This window comes from Amblyomma mixtum, chromosome 5, assembly GCF_055824585.1.
Source record: "Amblyomma mixtum isolate Tamu chromosome 5, ASM5582458v1, whole genome shotgun sequence".
NCBI lineage: Eukaryota > Metazoa > Arthropoda > Arachnida > Ixodida > Ixodidae > Amblyomma > Amblyomma mixtum.
This window is the reverse complement of record NC_143016.1, coordinates 173266314-173284357: the sequence shown is the minus strand read 5'-3', so window position 1 is coordinate 173284357 and position 18044 is coordinate 173266314. Positions and strand designations below refer to the sequence as shown.

General features: G+C 46.9%; 1 protein-coding gene across 1 annotated transcript in view; it reads left to right on the top strand.

The window, feature by feature from the left end:
- LOC149344736 (alcohol dehydrogenase class-3-like) overlaps positions 1-18044 on the top strand; it is a 99296-nt gene that overhangs the window by 62493 nt on the left and 18759 nt on the right. Inside the window, exon 6 of the mRNA XM_089546345.1 lies at positions 5403-5619. Coding sequence (XP_089402471.1) covers positions 5403-5619 — 217 coding nt within the window. The remainder of the gene's footprint in view (positions 1-5402; positions 5620-18044) is intronic.

Here is an 18044-nt window from a genome sequence, read left to right as displayed (position 1 = left end):
GCAAGCATGTTTTCTTCGCGTGTCGCATTCAGACTGCCGTTTGGAACCCGCGTGCATCAGAAATTCGGCCGGAGTCGGTGGGCACGATAGCCGCCCGTAACTACGTCGTAAACGAACGCCACTTCGATTGAGCAGCTTCGCTTGTTAGCGCTGCTCAATCCTGTCGAGGAGGCGCAGCGACAAAAGTTGTTAGCGGCTTTGGTTCCCCAAGCCTCGATCCTGGGACCGAAGCTCTGATAATGGTCACTGACAGCAGCGCTTCCGTGAAACCGGAGAGCCGCATGTAGATCAGGCACATTCGCGGGGAAGAGATCGCTGACCCGGCGCCACTCGATAGATGCGGCGCGTTTGGGGTGCCCTCTGCATAACTGTGGACGGCGTATACCTGCGCAGAGCCGTTAATTTCCGAGCTGTACTACATATATTACCTTGATGTAATATTTGAAATTTTAATCTTCAGTTGACCTGCGAAATTTGTTGGACGAAGTGCATCCTGAACAAGCGCAGGACGGCCACCAAATCTTGCTTAAATGTTGATGAAAGGATGTGACCTCGTGTTTTCATTGATCTTAAAAATAATTTTTTTTTGTGCATGCGCTTCGTTTTTCGGTGTAGTTGTGGCCACCCCGGCGGCGTCTTTACATCGCGGATGATGTGAACTCTGCGCTTGCGTCAGGGGGATATTGGAGGCTCGCTAGCTGGCGCGACAATCTCGATCTACCAAAACAGCGCACTATTTTTGCACCGTGCGCTGTGTTGTCAGATGCCGGCACGAAAAAGGCACGACGCTGACGAAGCGCGGACTACCAAATGTCACATACCACTTGCCGGATTTTGTCAACGTTCAACATGGCGCGCACAGTGCAACAGTGCACAACTACCTAGCCCAGTTTGCTGCCTTATGAGCGGCCTTGAGACAATCTGCGACCAGGCCGCCGCGGTGGCTCAGTGGCTATGGTGCTCGGCTGCTGGCCCGAAAGACGCGGGTTCGATCCCGGCCGCGGCGGTTGAATTTCTTGGGAGGAGAAATTCGAGGCCCGTGTGCTGTACGATGTCAGTGCACGTTAAAGAATCCCAGGTGGTCGAAATTTCCGGAGCCCTCCACTACGGCGTCTCTCATAGCCTTAGTCCCTTTGGGACGTTAAACCGCATAAACCAAACCAAACAATCTACGACCACCTTTGTGCAAAATAACGACTGCTCCAGAGTGGTAACAAGGCTTTCCAAGTCCCCTCATGAGTATGCGTTGTATTCAGACGACTCCTAGTGTGAGCAATTAGTCATGAGTGCGAGTTTGAGTGAGCGGTTGAGAGTGTGAGTGGACATGAGTTCGAGTGAGTGGTTGTGAGTGTGAGTGGACATGAGTGTGAGTGTGAGTGAGTGTGACTGTGAATGAGTGGTTGTGAGTGTGAATGGACATGAGGGCGAGTGTGAGTGAGTGGCTGTGGGTGCGAGTGTTCATGAGAGTGAGTGTGAGTGAGTGATTGTGAGGGTGAGTGAATATGAGTTTCAGCAAGAGTGAGTTGATATGAGTGCGAGTGGCCGTGAGTGTGAGTGTGATTAAGCCAGCCCTCAGCGCGCCGAGGTATAGTTGTCTCCATTAGTATATTTTGAATGTAAATATCTATATTGGCCCTTGCTGCTTTGCAAAACACCTCCGCTATCCCGTCAACGCTCCATTCGGATCTCTGTAGCTCTAGAGCACATTATAGTGAACATTTAACTTAATTTAGCGAACTATTACTCACAAAGTATGAGTGAAAACGCACTTTTTCTTTATTAAAGGTAGTTTTGACTGGGTATATTACATCTCTATTTCTATTACAAAACAGAAGCAAACGCAATAATGGACGAAGCTAACTGCGAAGATAAAGAAGGTTCTGTCTTCGCAGATGATAAAAATCACCAAGAATTCCAATGATTACGAGGAGGGATGGCATGTCACATTGTAGGCTTGAACAATTGGCGTTCGATGCACAGTGGTACACCTTCCGACTTTGATGACTGATACTATGGTGGAACTAAGAAAAATAATTGAAAAAAGGTGGCCCGGCCCATGCCGATAACTATAATGATCTTAATCCAATATGAAGGAGAAAAATAACAAATTAAAAAAATTAAAAAGAAAAAAGGAACAGAAATATTTGGGCTCTTACAACCGAAGCTATTGGAACGGCTATTGAGAGTCAGTGTATAATAAAGATACATAATGGCTTTTTTTTTTGCTGGGATGGCTAAGGTGGTGAAATTTGGGAGATATAGTATGCATGATGAAAAGCCCGGACTTCGGTATGTTTCTCCTGGTGGGCAGATGAGCAAGAATTTCAAAAATATGGAGGGAAAATGGTAGTTGAGAATCTTGGGTCTTCCTTCCGTCTCTAGCGGCATTAGTGATACATGTCTGGAGGATGATCTGAAAAAATAAATTTAAAAAATATTATGTTCCCCCCCCCCCCCTCCCCCATCCGCTTTTCCCGTGTAATGATGGGTGCTATGAATACTAGGTTTGGGCTCGGAATTATCTAGCTTTAAGCTTTGAGTGTTGCGTGACTTATCGTCTCCCTGGGCCCTTGTAGTTTTCAGAAACGTTTGAAGCTACGGTTGTGATATACAAGAGCCCAAGGCGGTCTAAGAGTGTGGAGGTAGTTTCCGTTGGTAAATATAGCAATTGTCTGGTGTTCTGTGTGCTTTGAAAAGAGCGTATTTTGTTGGTTTATTGCGAATTACGGTGCTGGATTTTTTGCAAACTGTCAATTGTCAGACGGTTCGAGATGTATGGCGTCTAAATTTAAGAACGAAAGTGAAGTGGGATAAATGTGCAATTCACTTTGCACTTCGGATCAACTGGATAGGTTAAAATAGTACTTAAGTCGATGTGTTGATGAATTTTAACAGCTATAGGAGTAAAATTCGGTTACCGCTAAAGGGGGCTTTACGACATTGATGTCTGTGCGATTCATTAAGGGGCTGAGCTCTAATTAGGGCAGGTAGTGACCGCAGATCCGGATCAGGAGAGGGAAATAACTAGAAGAATAAGAATGGGGTGGAGCGCATATGGCAGGTTCTCTCAGATCATGAATGGCAGTTTGCCAATATCCCTCAGGCAAATGTATACAAAAGCTGTATCTTACCGGTACTCACCTATGGGGCAGAAACGTGGAGGCTAACAAAGGGGGTTCAGCTTAAGTTAAGGACAACGCAGCGAGCTATGGAAAGAAAAATGATATATGTGTAACGTTAAGAAATCGGAAGCGGGCGGAGTGGGTGAGGGACAGGGTTGCCAGATCGCTCCGACCTCAGATAGCCAAATTGGCCTCCATAGTAGCCCAAACGTAGCCAAAAGCGAAATTTTTGCGTAGCCCAAAAGTAGCCAAAAATATTTGTGTTTGTGATGACATTTCTTAAGCTGACTGAAATAATTTTTGGCAAGAATATTTACATATTAGATTTCTTTCCCGCACATGTCTGAGGTGGTGCGCACGGCATGTTCTTTCCGTTGTTACGTTATGGTGGCTACCATAGTTACGTTTCGCCGCCGTGAAGTGCGCTAACCCGTACGGCTAACCAGGAGCGCCAACCAGGTCCTGAAGATATGGCCGCAGTTCCACTTTGCAGGCGCGGCCGTAGGCCATATCACCTGAGGCGGATGACGACAGCGTCTGCACGCGGAAAAGAACGGCGGCGCTATATAACGGAATCGCAGCTCTAGTTTGGGAATATTTCACCTTTTAATTGTTCGCGCGCACATTAGGCACATCGACAGTGAAAATGCCTTGCTGTATACTTACGCAGCCTCACATTTCAATTTTATGCATTAAGAGAAAGGTTCTCACGGAGAGCGTCACGTCAAAGCGTCTAGCATGCGCCTTCTTAAAACTACATTCGACGATATGCATGACCTCAGAATATGTCAAGGATATATGCCATTAGACGATAATCTATGTCGATTTTATGTTCAGTCTAAGAGCACGTTCGCAATAATGATAAAAACATATTAGCCTTGAATTCCGACTCCTTTTCCATTCCTTCTTGTAGTTCCGGATCTACATCGCCCACTTGGCCATTGTGAAGGTTCTCGTAGCGACGGATCTAATGCCATGTCATGCCCCTAACTTCCGCCGCCTTCATTAGTTACAGTGGGTTGCGCGCCGCGCCGAAGGATGGCGCCATGGCTCCGTGTGAGTGCACGCGGATTATGCATCAGACACGGCGCTCTCGCGTAGCTCGCAATGGTTCTCGAGGGCTGCACGTGTGCCGCTTGAGGCTGCAGAAAACAGCGTAGGCTCTTGCGAGTGGCGCGCTCGCTGTGTCCACCACGGGAATAGGAAGAAAGAGAAAAAGACCTTATTAATGCGCAAGCATTACTTGTCTGATGCATATCCTGAGCAGAATGTGCTCGCAGAACCAGAATAAAAAATACAAGGAAAGAATATGCCTGGCGGTGGGCTTCCAACCAGCCACCTACCGCAGCCGAAGCGGACGCCCAAACCACTAGGCCACGTCTACGGTTAACGGTTAACATGTGCAGGATCACGAAACCACGCAACAGAAGCGAAACAGTAGGATTTAATGCTTACGCATTCGCACCACGTAGGGAGACACGTTCTCTGTGTTTTCCCTCTATTCTGGCGCCAACGTCACCTGCAACACACGGCAACAGTCTATATGTTCGGTGGCGCGCGCGCGGGGGTGGCGTTAGTTCGCGGATTAAGTGGAATCTATAGGCCATCATGTGTTTCCTGGGGGCAACTGTCACGTAGTCTCCACTATAAAAGAAATCGAAGGGCCATGATCCTTGACCGCCTGACATGCAAGTTTTCTGGAACAGAGCGTATTCTAATTGCATTTTGTAGCAGACGCGCTCAATTTCTTTAACTTGCTGTAGCCTGAATTTCGATTCCAGCATGCCTTTTATTTCTGTCACTGTATAATTGTAACAGAGCACATTATAACTACTTTAACTTTTTTTTCACGCGCGAAAAAGATATAGCCCAAAAGTAGCCACATAGCCAAAACAAAATTTCTGACGCCAACTCGGACAAAAAGTAGCCCAATTTGGCTATTAATAGCCCAATCTGGCAACCCTGGTGAGGGAACAAACGCGCGTTAATGATATCCTAGTTGAAATCAAAAGGAAGAAGTGGGCTTGGGCAGGGTATGTAATGCGAAGGCAAGATAACCGCTGGTCATTAAGGGTAACGGAGTGGATACCAAGAGACGGCAAGCGTAGCAGGGGGCGGCAGAAAGTTAGGTGTGCGGATGAGATAAGAAGTTTGCGGGGATACGGTTCCCGCAACTGGCGAAGGACAGGGTTAATCGGAGAGACATGGGAGAGGCCTATGCCCTGCAGCGGGTGTAGTCAGGCTGATGATGATGATGATGAGTTGGTGACCACGCCGCAGATCAACCCGGCCGCCCCCCTGGACCGCGTGTGCCTGCTGGGCTGCGGATTCTCGTCGGGCTACGGGGCGGCGCTGAACGTGGCTCGCGTCGCCAGGGACAGCACGGTGGCCGTGTGGGGACTGGGCGCCGTCGGCCTGGGCGTCGTCACGGGCGCCAAGGAGCGCGGCGCCAAGACCATCATCGGCATCGACGTCAACGAGTCGCGCTTCCTCAAAGGCACGTCGCAAACGGCACACGCCGACAGGTCAACTAGTGCCTACAACTCAACGCTCAGAAACACGTAGGCATGCGGTGAATAGCATCGAAAAAGAGTTGTAAGGCCCCCGCTCATGCCCGGCTGCGTTCCTTTGCATGGCGCTGACGCCCCTATAAGCTGATTTCTATTGTAAACAAAGAGCCCGAGGAAATGAGGAGGTCCTTTGACGCCCCGTCGCCGTCTTCACGGGAACCCCTAACGCCGCAGGCTATCTCCGGAGTGGCGCCCGAATGGCGGCAACGAGCGCTGGTTGCCGCCATATAGCATTTGAACTTGGCACAGAGAGGGCTGTCGAAAGTGGTGCCCACTCTAAACGTCAGGAAACCCGTGTTATGTTTTTAAGTGCGTGTCAGTGTACTTTATACGTATATAACAGACTTGGTTCGTACTGCCTTCCTCGCAAGTTATATATATTGTGATGCCCATGAAAAGGCCTATTCTACCTATTATTATTCTACATGGTCGGCATTGCTGACTAAGCCGAAGATGAGGAGAACGAGGTTGGTGGTGTCTCGTGCTCGGCAAGCGGACCCAGCTGCTTTCAGTCCTCCGTCCCGGTCTCAATAAACCCTGGGCGTAACATCTTGGTGGAAGGTGCCGGGTATACTGGTTCCCCGAAGACGGATCCTCTGCTGCAACCTCGCCGGAGTCGTCGCATTGCTGGTCTGCCGCCTTCTGTGCTCATGATGTCCCTGGACGGCGATGCTCCGAGGTCTGTGCCCAGCAGTTCATGGCAGCATTTCCGGGAGCCACGGCCGTTCGCAGGCTCAACCGGCGAGGACGTGGATGAATGGCTTACCCACTACCAACGGGTGAGCCGCTACAGTAAGTGGAACTCTTCTGCCCGACTTGCCAACGTCGTCTTTTCCCTGACCGACACGGCCCTAACGTGGTATGACAACCACGAGGATTCATTTACGACATGGGACCGCTTTGTAGAGGAGCTAAAGAAGTGTTTCGGCGACTCTGTCACGAAGAAGAAGCGGGCTGAACAAGCGCTTGCGCAAAGGTATCAGCTTCCCGGAGAGACCTGTACAAAGTACATTGAAGAAATCATAAAGTTATCCAAGGTCGTCTCTCCTGGCATGACAGAAGAAGATAAAGTTGGCCACCTACTTAAAGGGTTTGCAGAAGACATTTACAATTTTCTTATCGGCAAAGCAAGTCTAGATTCTGTGTATGACGTCATCCAACACTGCCGCACATTTGAGACATTGAAGATGCGTCGCATCATACCGAAATTCGGACGTTTGGCCGGAGTGACAACGGTAGCAGCCGTAGACACAACATCATCGTGTGATCTGGCTTCCACGATCCGCCAGATCGTGCGCGAAGAGTTGGCCAGGTCTATGGAACTCACTCGGAATTCTTCAGTGCTTCCCCCTGAGTACCCCACGCGCCCTCCTCCGCCAGCCGCAGTTAACGCAGCGGACTTTGAGGACCACCGGGTGCCCCGACAGCTGCTACCGCGATCGCCTCCAGAGCACCTGCCCCGCTTTTACCAACATCCGCCGGCCACATACGACGAGAACATTTGGCCCAATACTAGGCACGAAGACTACTTGCCGGCTCAACGTGCTCCTGGTCCCTCTCTTTTGTGTTACCGCTGCGGCCAGCCCGGTCACATCTCACGATTTTGTCCCCGCCGCCAACCATCGCGTTACGGCTCCTCAGGCTATCCTCCGCGGCAAGATTACCAACCTGTACCTTCTCGGCGCCCGTCCTAGCCGCCTGATGTCGACAACCGATGGCCTGCACAAATGCGGAATAGTTCACCGGCATCGGAAAGAAGCGTGACTCCACCTCCAGCTTCCCGCACTCGTCGATCTCCATCACCCCGACGCCGCTCCTCTTCGCCTCCGCCGGAAAACTAGTCGGCGCGACCGATGGGGGTGAGGTCGCTGGAAGTCTGCCGCCGGAAGTGATACCCCTGCCTGTAGTTATGTTGCGGAACAAAGTGAATGTGCTAGTGGATGGTGTACCTGTAATGGCTTTAGTGGATACCGGTGCTACTGTTTCCATTATGAGCGCTGCATTTAAGTCTCTCCTTGGATGCAAAGTTTTGTTTCGGTGGGACAAAAATGTCCAGTTTTGTGGTGTGAGTGGCGAACCGTTGCCTGCAATCGGAGTGTGTACTGTTAAGGTTTCTTTGAGGGGTGAAGTGTTCAGCACGGAAATGGCGGTGCTCGCTCGAGCGACGCACGACGTCATTCTTGGGCTCGACTTTTTGCAGATGTGTGGCGCCAACGTCGATTGTCGCACCGGTGAGCTCAGCGTCGGCAAATGTTTTACCACTGGCCTTGTGGAAGGCTCTCACCCTGGAGAGAGTGTGCTCGTTGTTACCCGAGATACTGTCGTGCCTCCTTCTTCGGCCGTATGCGTACCGGTTTCCTGTCCCGATACCACTGTCGACGTGTTTGATGCGACTGTGGAACCGAACCATCTTACCTGCATGAAGAAGAATATTTTGGTTCCTCATGCCATGGTTTCCGTCACCACTGGTCGCACTGAATTATGGGCAGTGATTGTTCTACAGAAGCGGTAGTTCTGCCCGAAGGCCAGAAGCTTGCGTCGTGCAGCCACGCCTCACAAGTGTCCGTTGCCTTGGTTACCGACGCCTTGCACGCGGGAGCGCCAGAGTTTTGTGACGAGTCCAAGCTACGCAGCATGATTGACAACTCGCTCTCGACGCATGAGCGCCGTGCTCTCTTGGCCATCCTTGTGCGACACTCCACCATGTTTTCACAGCCCGGTGGCCCACCTTCCATCCCCTCGTCTCGGTCCCTTCACAGGATTGACACTGGCGCCTCACATCCGATCCGGCAAAAGCCCTACCGAGTGGCCCCGTCTGAACGTAAGCTGATCAATGAGCAAGTGAAGGAGATGTTAACCAAAGGTGTTATACAAGAGTCGTCGAGTCCCTGGGCTGCTCCAGTAATTCTTGTTCGGAAGAAGGATGGGTCGTGGCGTTTTTGCGTGGATCACCGTCGTCTGAATGTCGTCACAAGAAAAGACGTATACCCCCTACCTCGAATCGACGATGCCATCGACTGCCTTTTTTCAGCCTCCTACTTCTCTTCTGTTGATCTTCGGTCGGGGTATTGGCAAATCCCTATGCATCCCGCAGACAAAGAAAAAACAGCGTTTATCACGCCTGATGGCCTGTATTTATTTATTTATTTATTATTAGTACCTCAAATGCCCCTTGGTGTGGGGTATTACATGAGGGATGGGCATAATGTTCAAGTGAAGAGTGGTTCGATGGCAGTCTTGAAGGAATGCGGGTCGGAGTGGCGCACAGCGTCGACAGGCAGTTTGTTCCAGTCCCGAGCGGTCTGAACAAAAAACGAACGAAGATGTGCTGTGGTCTGTGCTGGGGGCGGATAGACGGCTTTAGGATGGCTGGTGCGGCTTGACTGTCGATGAAGTGGTAAGATTGCTGAAACATTGAGTGGCGTATGGTAGAATTTGTGAAAAAGGCACAGCCTGAAGGTGCAGCGTCGCTTTTCAAGATTAGTAAGATTAGCCCGTGATTTGAGTGCAGTGACGCTGGAATGATAGGAGTAGTCTGAGAAAATAAACCTTGCAGCGCGATTTTGTAGAGCTTCGAGGGTGTTAGAAAGATTAGCTTGATGGGGATCCCAGACTGAGCATGCGTATTCTATTTTAGGTCTGATAAATGTAAGATAAGTAAGTGTTTTCACGGATGCAGAGGCTAGGCGCAAGTTTCGACGGAGGCAACCAAGAGTGCGATTGGCTTCGTTAGTAATGTTCATTATATGCTCTGACCAGGTTAGTGTATCTGAAAGGGTGACGCCAAGGTATTTGTAAGAGTGGACAGATGAGATTACCGAGCCACAAATGGTGTAACTTGATGTCTGATAGTTTTTCCGACGGTGAAAGGAAAGCAAAGACTTTTTTTAGTGTTTAGGCACATAACCATTTGTCGCACCAAGTTTCAATTCGTTTAAGGTCATCCTGTAAAATTCTAGAGTCAGAGGTGGTGTGGATGGGGCGATAAAGTACGCAGTCGTCTGCGAAAAGGCGGATGTTAGAGGATATGTTACTAGGCAGGTCATTAATATAAATTAGAAGCAGCAATGGTCCGAGTACTGTACCTTGGGGGACTCCGGAGAGGACTGGAGAAAAAGACGAGGAGCAGTTGTTAGCGTACACAAATTGCTTTCGGTTCGTAAGGAAATTAGAAATCCAATCTAATACAAGGGGGTTAATGCACAATCTTGAGAGTTTAAGTAGTAGTCTCTGATGGGGAACTTTATCGAAGGCCTTTTCGAAATCTAAGAACAGCGCGTCTACAGGTATGTTCAGGTCTAGGTTAGAGCTTATGTCATTTATGAATGAAGCTGTGTATCACATGAGAGGCCCTTGCGAAAGCCATGTTGTCTAGGATTGAAAAAATTAACAGATATTAAAAATTTTACTATGTGAGAGTAGAGGACGTGTTCCATTACCTTGGAACAAACACTTGTTAGTGAAATGGGACGATAACTGGAACATAAATGTGAAGGACCTTTTTTCGGGACTGGAACTATTTTGCCCACTTTCCAGTCTTCCGGCACCACTCCTGATGACAATTACTGCTGAAAAATGAAGGATGTTAGCTTTAGTGATTCAATTATTTTGGCTATACCGGAGGCATTAAAAGTGATGTCGGACATGAATGAATGGTGGCACTGGGGAAAATCTGGTAAATTATGATCAGGTTCTTTTGCGAAAACAGAGCAAAATGTGGTGTTAAGTTCTTCGGCTGCTTGACTGTCTGGAATCGGACAATTCTGGCTGTCGTACAGTTTTAATGGCTGAGAGCGCTTTGGGTTAATCGTATTCCAGAATTTTTTAGGATTTAGGAACAGTGGGCAGGCCAGCAGCAGTATCGGCAACATGCTCAGCAACCATTTTTGTCTTGCTCTACAGATTTTGGCGGCCCTTCTGTGCGGACCAGTTCCACCGCGTGGCTGCGACCCAGTGGCTACGTCGTTTGACCTGGTCAACGAGCCCTCGCATCGCGGGAATGAATGGTGGCCCAGCGCCTACGCATCAAGGGCAATCGACGTGGATGTATTCAGTGAGCCGGCATCGGAAAATCTGGCTCGTGCCAGGTGCCCGGCGATTACATTGCTTTCCGTTCCGCAACTGACAGCGCATCGCTTCATCTCGACAACTGTGACGTCACATCACATGGCTCAGCAAGCCCCTTTAAAAGAGCGAGCAACATCGACCTTCTTCAGTGGGCAGGCCAGCAGCAGTATCGGCAACATGCTCAGCAACCATTTTTGTCTTGCTCTACAGATTTTGGCGGCCCTTCTGTGCGGACCAGTTCCACCGCGTGGCTGCGACCCAGTGGCTACGTCGTTTGACCTGGTCAACGAGCCCTCGCATCGCGGGAATGAATGGTGGCCCAGCGCCTACGCATCAAGGGCAATCGACGTGGATGTGTTCAGTGAGCCGGCATCGGAAAATCTGGCTCGTGCCAGGTGCCCGGCGATTACATTGCTTTCCGTTCCGCAACTGACAGCGCATCGCTTCATCTCGACAACTGTGACGTCACATCACATGGCTCAGCAAGCCCCTTTAAAAGAGCGAGCAACATCGACTTTCTTCAGTGGGCAGGCCAGCAGCAGTATCGGCAACATGATCAGCAACCATTTTTGTCTTGCTCTACAGGTTAGTAAAAACGTTTACATGTACTGTTATCGTAGTGACAACCGGTTTCTGTTGCTGCTGCCCTGCCCACAGTGGGCGCATTTGTTTTTCAGTCCCGGACTGTCCGGGACTACTTGCGGACTCGAGTCCGGTATTTGTTTTTCTCGGGCAGCCCGAAAGCTCCGCCCACCTGCCTGCATCGCCATAGCAACGCGTTCGTTTTTAGCCTATGGCAGTCCGCGGGCTGCTGAGAAGGCAGCAGACGACAGCTGCGCGCCGCGCTGGCAGCCATATTGAGTTAGACTCCGTGTGCATTTTGAGTACTTTTCGTGTTCCTGGAGGTCGATATCATGCGTTAAACCTTCAAATGAGCTCCGTAGCTGCTCTCTGAGCCATCGCAAGACTTTTTGTTCTTGCATCTTCGTTTATTTTCTTGAAATCCACCGCACACGGACGTGCGTTCGAAGCTGCGAGCGCGTATTGTTTGCTCGTGTCGTCAAGAGGTTCTCGTTCGCTTGTTTTGCGACATGCTGTCTGTACGCTTACCTGAAAGCATCGCAGGTGAACCACTTGTATACTGGAGCAGCTATAGAGCTTGTTGTCAACATTTTTGCGAAGGCTTTCGTCTATCTGCCTATCCGCAACGAGTTGGGCTACTTTGTGCGAGCTTCGCCGCAAGCAGTAGCGGCGAGCATACCTCCGAAGCTGAGTTCTGTAATGCACCTACGCTAAGCTGACAGTACAGTCTTCAAATCGACTCAGTATCATGATCGAGCGCACGGCGTTGCTTCGGCGTCGTGGTGGCCGTGGCTTGCATCGTCTGCTAGCAGATGACAGCGTCCTTGTACGGTAACCGAGGGGGAGCCCGGCTCTGGCGGCGAGTTCGAAAGCAGCCTATGGCATGCCTATGGCAAGTAGGTCATGTGACCATGACGCTTTTCCTGTCCGAGCGGAAGCCGAGACCTGCCAGCAAGTAGTCCGGGACTGGAAAAACAAATGCGGCCAGTGTTTCCAATGTATTCTGGCGCACATTGCTTTATTGCCTACTAACCTACTTCTTTCGGGCGATATTGAGACAAACCCGGGACCAACTGAGAAGCAATTGCTGTCGGAACTGCTAGGCGGCCAAAAGAAAGTGCAAGGAACTATTGAAGGAATTATCGACGGTCAGAACGAAATAAACGAGCAAATGGTTACACTAAACAACAGAATAGATAGCATTGAACAACAGTTGTCCAAACTAGGCACGCTGACAAAACAAGTAAGCGAAATAGAAAAAACAATAGCAGATTTTGACAGCCAGTTGTCCTTTCTGATGAATAAGGTGGACGACTCAGAAAACAGAAGCCGTCGCAATAATCTTATAATTTACGGTTTAGAAGATTCAGAAAACGAGACGCTTGAAGAACTTGAGAACACAGTGAAAGACGACATAATAAAAGAGAAGATAGGTATAACACCTACAGGTATAGAAAGACTTCATAGGCTTGGGCGTAAATCCAGTGACAAATCTAGACCGGCTATCATAAGATTTCTTGACTATCGGGAAAAGGCATCCATTTTACAAGCAGCCTACAAACTAAAAGGATCGTCGTACTCTATCTCGGAAGACTTCTCAAAGCGCGTGCGTGACTTATGTAAACTTTTGTGGGACAGCGCAGCGGAAGAAAAAGCAAATGGCGCTAAGGTAAAGCTGGTCTTTGATAAAATTAGCATTGATAGTGTTATGTTTGCTTGGGATGCCCAGAAAGGAGAGCGTGTCAGATTGGTCAATAAGAAAAAAAACTGACAGAAAAAGCATGATCCTACATCCTTGAAAATCTTAAACATTAACTGTAGAAGTGTAATCAATAAAGTAACCGAGCTTGAAGGGCTCCTTTTTACTAACGATTAAGACATTGCTGTGCTAACCGAAACATGGTTACATGATGCCATTTTCGACAGTGAATTCGTGCCTACTGGTTACAATGTACTCCGGAAAGACCGTACTGGAAGAGGTGGCGGCGTCTGTATGATATACAAGAAATCATTACGAGTTTTAAGGATGCCTGATGTGCCTAATGTAGAGTGCATTTTCAGTAAAACATATTGTGGTACAATCAGGTACATTATAGGTGTGTTGTACAGGCCCCCTTCTTCTTCCATATCGGTTTTAAATGATTTGAAAACGTACATGAACACATATTTAAAACCTAGCGATCGGATAATTCTAGCTGGCGACTTTAATCTGCCTAATATTGACTGGCGCACGATGTCCCTCAAAAACCATAACGACAAAACAGGTGATGCCATGTTGGACATAGCATTTGCATTTGATTTATCCCAACTTGTTGACGAGTACACCAGGGTACACGATAGCGCTAAATCTATACTGGACCTTTTCTTCGTAAGCGGATCTATTAGTACTAAAACAAAATGCGAAATAATCCCAGGAATCTCCGATCACCAGGCCGTGTTCCTTACCTTATCTGATGCCGCTATTGACAGGCATCCAAAGCAGTCATGTTTTCCTAACTTCTCACGCGGTGATGACACATCAATAATCGATACCTTATCCTTTTATTTTGATAGTTTTTCGAAGTCTACCGCAAATGTAGACGATCTGTGGATTTCTTTCAAGGATCTGGTTATGATGTGTATTAACCGTTTTGTGCCAAGCATTGTTAAAAAGACAAAACGTGACAATCCCTGGATTTCCCGCACTTCAATACAAATGCGTAGAAAATTAAAAAAGTTGAAAAAGAAAAGGCAAGCAGTTGTCCAACCTGAAGGCCTGCTGGATAAAATTTCCACTCTGTCAAGTCAACTACGAGGACAAGTAGCGCTTGATAAAGAAAGTTATTTTGGCGATTTGTTGCCTAATTTTATAACTAGCTCACCTGAAAAATTTTGGCGTACAATCTCACGAGTATCTAGGGATTCTCATGCATTTGAAATCAATGGCACATTAACACATGACGGAAAAGTAATATCAACCGCCTTTAACGAATACTTCAAATCCGTTTTTTACTAAGGATAATGGCATACAACCTGTGTTCGAAACATCCTTACCTCCGATGCCTGATCTTGTCATCAGTGAACAGGGTATAACTAAAATGCTTTTGAATCTTAACGTAAAAAAATCCCTTGGGCCTGATAAAATACCCAATGCATTCCTAACGAGGTATGCAGAATGGGTGTCCAAGTATTTGTTCATAATTTTTTCTAGGTCTCTAAACGAAGGACAGGTTCCGGGCGACTGGAGGACAGCCAGAGTCCAACCAATTCATAAAAATGGAAACAAACAGTACATTAATAATTACCGACCGATTTCATTAACATCGACAGTTTGCAAAATTATGGAACACATAATACACACCCACATTTCCCATTTTCTTGAACAACACAATTTTATTACAAATTTCCAACACGGATTCCGGAAAGGTTATTCTACTTGTACCCAATTAGTTCAGACTATACACGATTTTGCGAATGCTATTAACAATAGTAGCCAAACAGATGCCATTTTTATGGATTTCGCCAAAGCATTTGATAAGGTCTCTCACAAAAAACTGCTTTCCAAAATTAATAGCACACTCAGAAATAACAAAATCATTAATTGGATTTCAGCATATTTGAATAACCGTCAGCAATATGTCTCTTTTGGGGAACATTCCTCTCAAACTGTTTTTGTTGACTCTGGCGTCCCTCAGGGCTCAGTGCTTGGGCCACTCTTGTTTATCATTTACATTAACGACATCGTGAAAGACATTCCTGTTAATATTAAACTATATGCGGATGATTGTGTGCTATACTCCGAAATTAAAAACATGTCAGATCAGGTAAAACTTAATGAGGCTTTTCAGAAAATTAATGCCTGGTGTGATGCATGGCAGATGCCTATCAACTTTCAAAAAACCGTCTATATGAGAATCACTCACAAGAAAAGTCCACTGATGTTCCAATATTCATTTGATAACAACATTCTTTCCGAAGTCTCACACTACAAATATCTAGGGCTATGGATTACTAACAACCTTGACTCGACTAAACACATTGATCAAACTGTAAATAATGCAAACCGTAAACTTTTCTTTCTTAGGCGTGCATTGAGACTTTCCACACCCCGAGTTCGGCTTTTAGCGTATAAATCGATTGTCCTTCCAATACTAGATTATGCGGCAATAATCTGGGATCCATTCACCAAAACAAACGTAAATAAAATTGAAAAAATACAAAAGAAAGCAGTACGTTTTGTTTACAATAGATATGGACGCACATCAGTAAGTGACCTCTTAAACAGGGCTGCTTTAATATCTATAACCGAAAGGAATCGCGTTGCTCGACTAAAGTTCTTATACCAATTGGTCAAAGGTCATTTTAAAATTAACATTGATGGACTAATATCCTTCTCTTCAGGTTATTCTACAAGACAACGTCACAATCTTACAATCACCCCTTTCACCCAGCGTAATAACTGCTTTAAATATTCTTTTTTTCCGCGAACAGTAACGGAGTGGAATCAACTTACTAACGACGAAGTCCTACAGCTATCTGTAACATCATTCATCGTCAACCTCAGTACACAATAATGTCCTCTGTCATACATTCCCGTTTCCCATTTTTTATGACCTGACTTTAATATTGTGATCGTTTTGGTGCTCTTTCTTCATTTAATTAATTCCCTGTTGACCATGTTCACTGATGACTTGATAGTAGTGTATTTATATGCCCCAAACCTTATTGTACTTTTTTGCTGTGTTACGTCATTGAGCCTTTCATTTTTGCTGTTGTGTTTTTGTTGCTTATTATTAATTTGTGGCCTTTGTACTTTTTTTTCTTTTTTCTTATTATTTGTACTTACCTATTTTCTGTATGCTCACCCTGCGAAAATTCCTTCCTGGGATTGCAGTATTAATAAATAAATAAAATAAATAAAAATTAGTTCTTATCATGTTCGGAAGAATTTCAGAATAAAAATGGCGCTTTGTTTTGTTAGCTTGTGATTCGAATTCCTTTTCTGCAGCGTAATACTTTTGCCAGGTGCACTGCGTGTTAGTTCGTTTAGCAGAGCGAAAAAGTCTTTTCTTTTTATTATTGAGGCGTTTGAGCGCATGATTGAACCATGGTGATGACTGTTTTTCTGTTACAGTGATAGTGGGTATGTATGTTAGTACCAGGTCACGTATTTTATTCTTGAACAGCAACCAGTTAGTTTCTACGGAGCGTATCGAAAAGTCACGAAGAAGCCAGATGGAAAATTCTTCGAGTGCTGTGTTAATTGCAGAATAATTGCCTTTCTCATAAAGTGTTATTGTTTTTGTTATTTTCGATAAATGCAGTAATTTACAGTATAAGGAACCATGAACAACAGAATGATCGCTAAGACCAGGCAAGTATGTGATTGGGGAAAGCTTGTCAGATTGAGTTGTAAGTATCAGGTCTAACGTATTGGATGAATTTATGCCAGACCGCGTCGGCTGTGAAACTACTTGTGTTAGTCCAAAGTTAAGGCATGTGTTTACGAAATCGCTTTCAGCATTGTTTTTGGATAGGGTTGAGGCGGGGTTTGACCAGTTAATGGAAGGGAAGTTAAAGTCACCGAAAATCAGAATGGGCGATTGATGATAGGTTGCGGTAACGGAAAAAAGCACCTCGTGAAATTCAGCGACAAAAGAACTACTTGCGTCTGGGGGACGATAACAAGCGCCGATTACTAAGGGGGGATAACAGGAGTTGCTGAGAACGAATATTATTTCCAGTGCGGATGAAGTTTTAATTTCGATGCATTGTAGGCTTCTCTGGGCAGCAATTAGAACGCCACCTCCCTTTTTGTTAGTTCTGTCACGGCGAAAAACATTTAAATCGGAAGAGAGAGAAAGGATCTCCGAGTCGGCAATTGAAGAGTTTAACCATGTTTCTGTGAGAATAATGAGGTTAGACTCTGTGGTGTGTATCAGATTACGAAGAGCATCAAGTTTAGGCAGGAGGCTTCTAATATTAGTGTATAAAAAGGAAGTGTTGGAATAAAAAGGAAGTGTTGGAAGTGTTGTCTGTATGAATTTAATGTGATGCCATTTGGCCTTTGCAATGCGCCCGCCACCTTCGAGAGATTTATGACTACACTCCGCGGTTTGAAATGGGAAATATGCATGTGCTACCGCGACGACGTTGTAATTTTCTGAAAGACGTTCAGTGAGCACAACGACCGTTTAGCTCTCGTCCTGGACTGTTTGCGCCAAGCTGGACTTGTGCTTAACTCTAAAAAGTGCCACTTTGGTGCGCGTCAAGCGTTAGTGCTTGGACACCTCGTTGATAAAGACGGCGTCAGACCTGATCCAGCCAAGACTGCAGCTGTCGAGTCGTTCAAGCCACCACAGTCTGTCAAAGAGCTGCGGAGCTTCTTGGGCTTATGCTCTTACTTCCGCCGCTTTATTCATCGCTTTGCGGACGTAGCTTACCCCCTGACTGGTCTACTTCAGAAAGATGTGGCTTTCGAGTGGACACCTGAGTGCGACTCCGCCTTTCGCCAACTAAAATTCCTCCTGACATCCCACCCTGTACTTCGCCACTTCGATCCCTCCGCTCCCACAGAGATTCATACTGACGCCAGCGCTGTTGGCCTCGGCGCTGTTCTCGTCCAGCGATGCGACAACAAAGAGCACGTTGTTGCGTATGCGAGTCGCTCGCTCAGCAAGCCGGAGCGCAATTATACAGTCACCGAGCAAGAATGCTTGGCTGT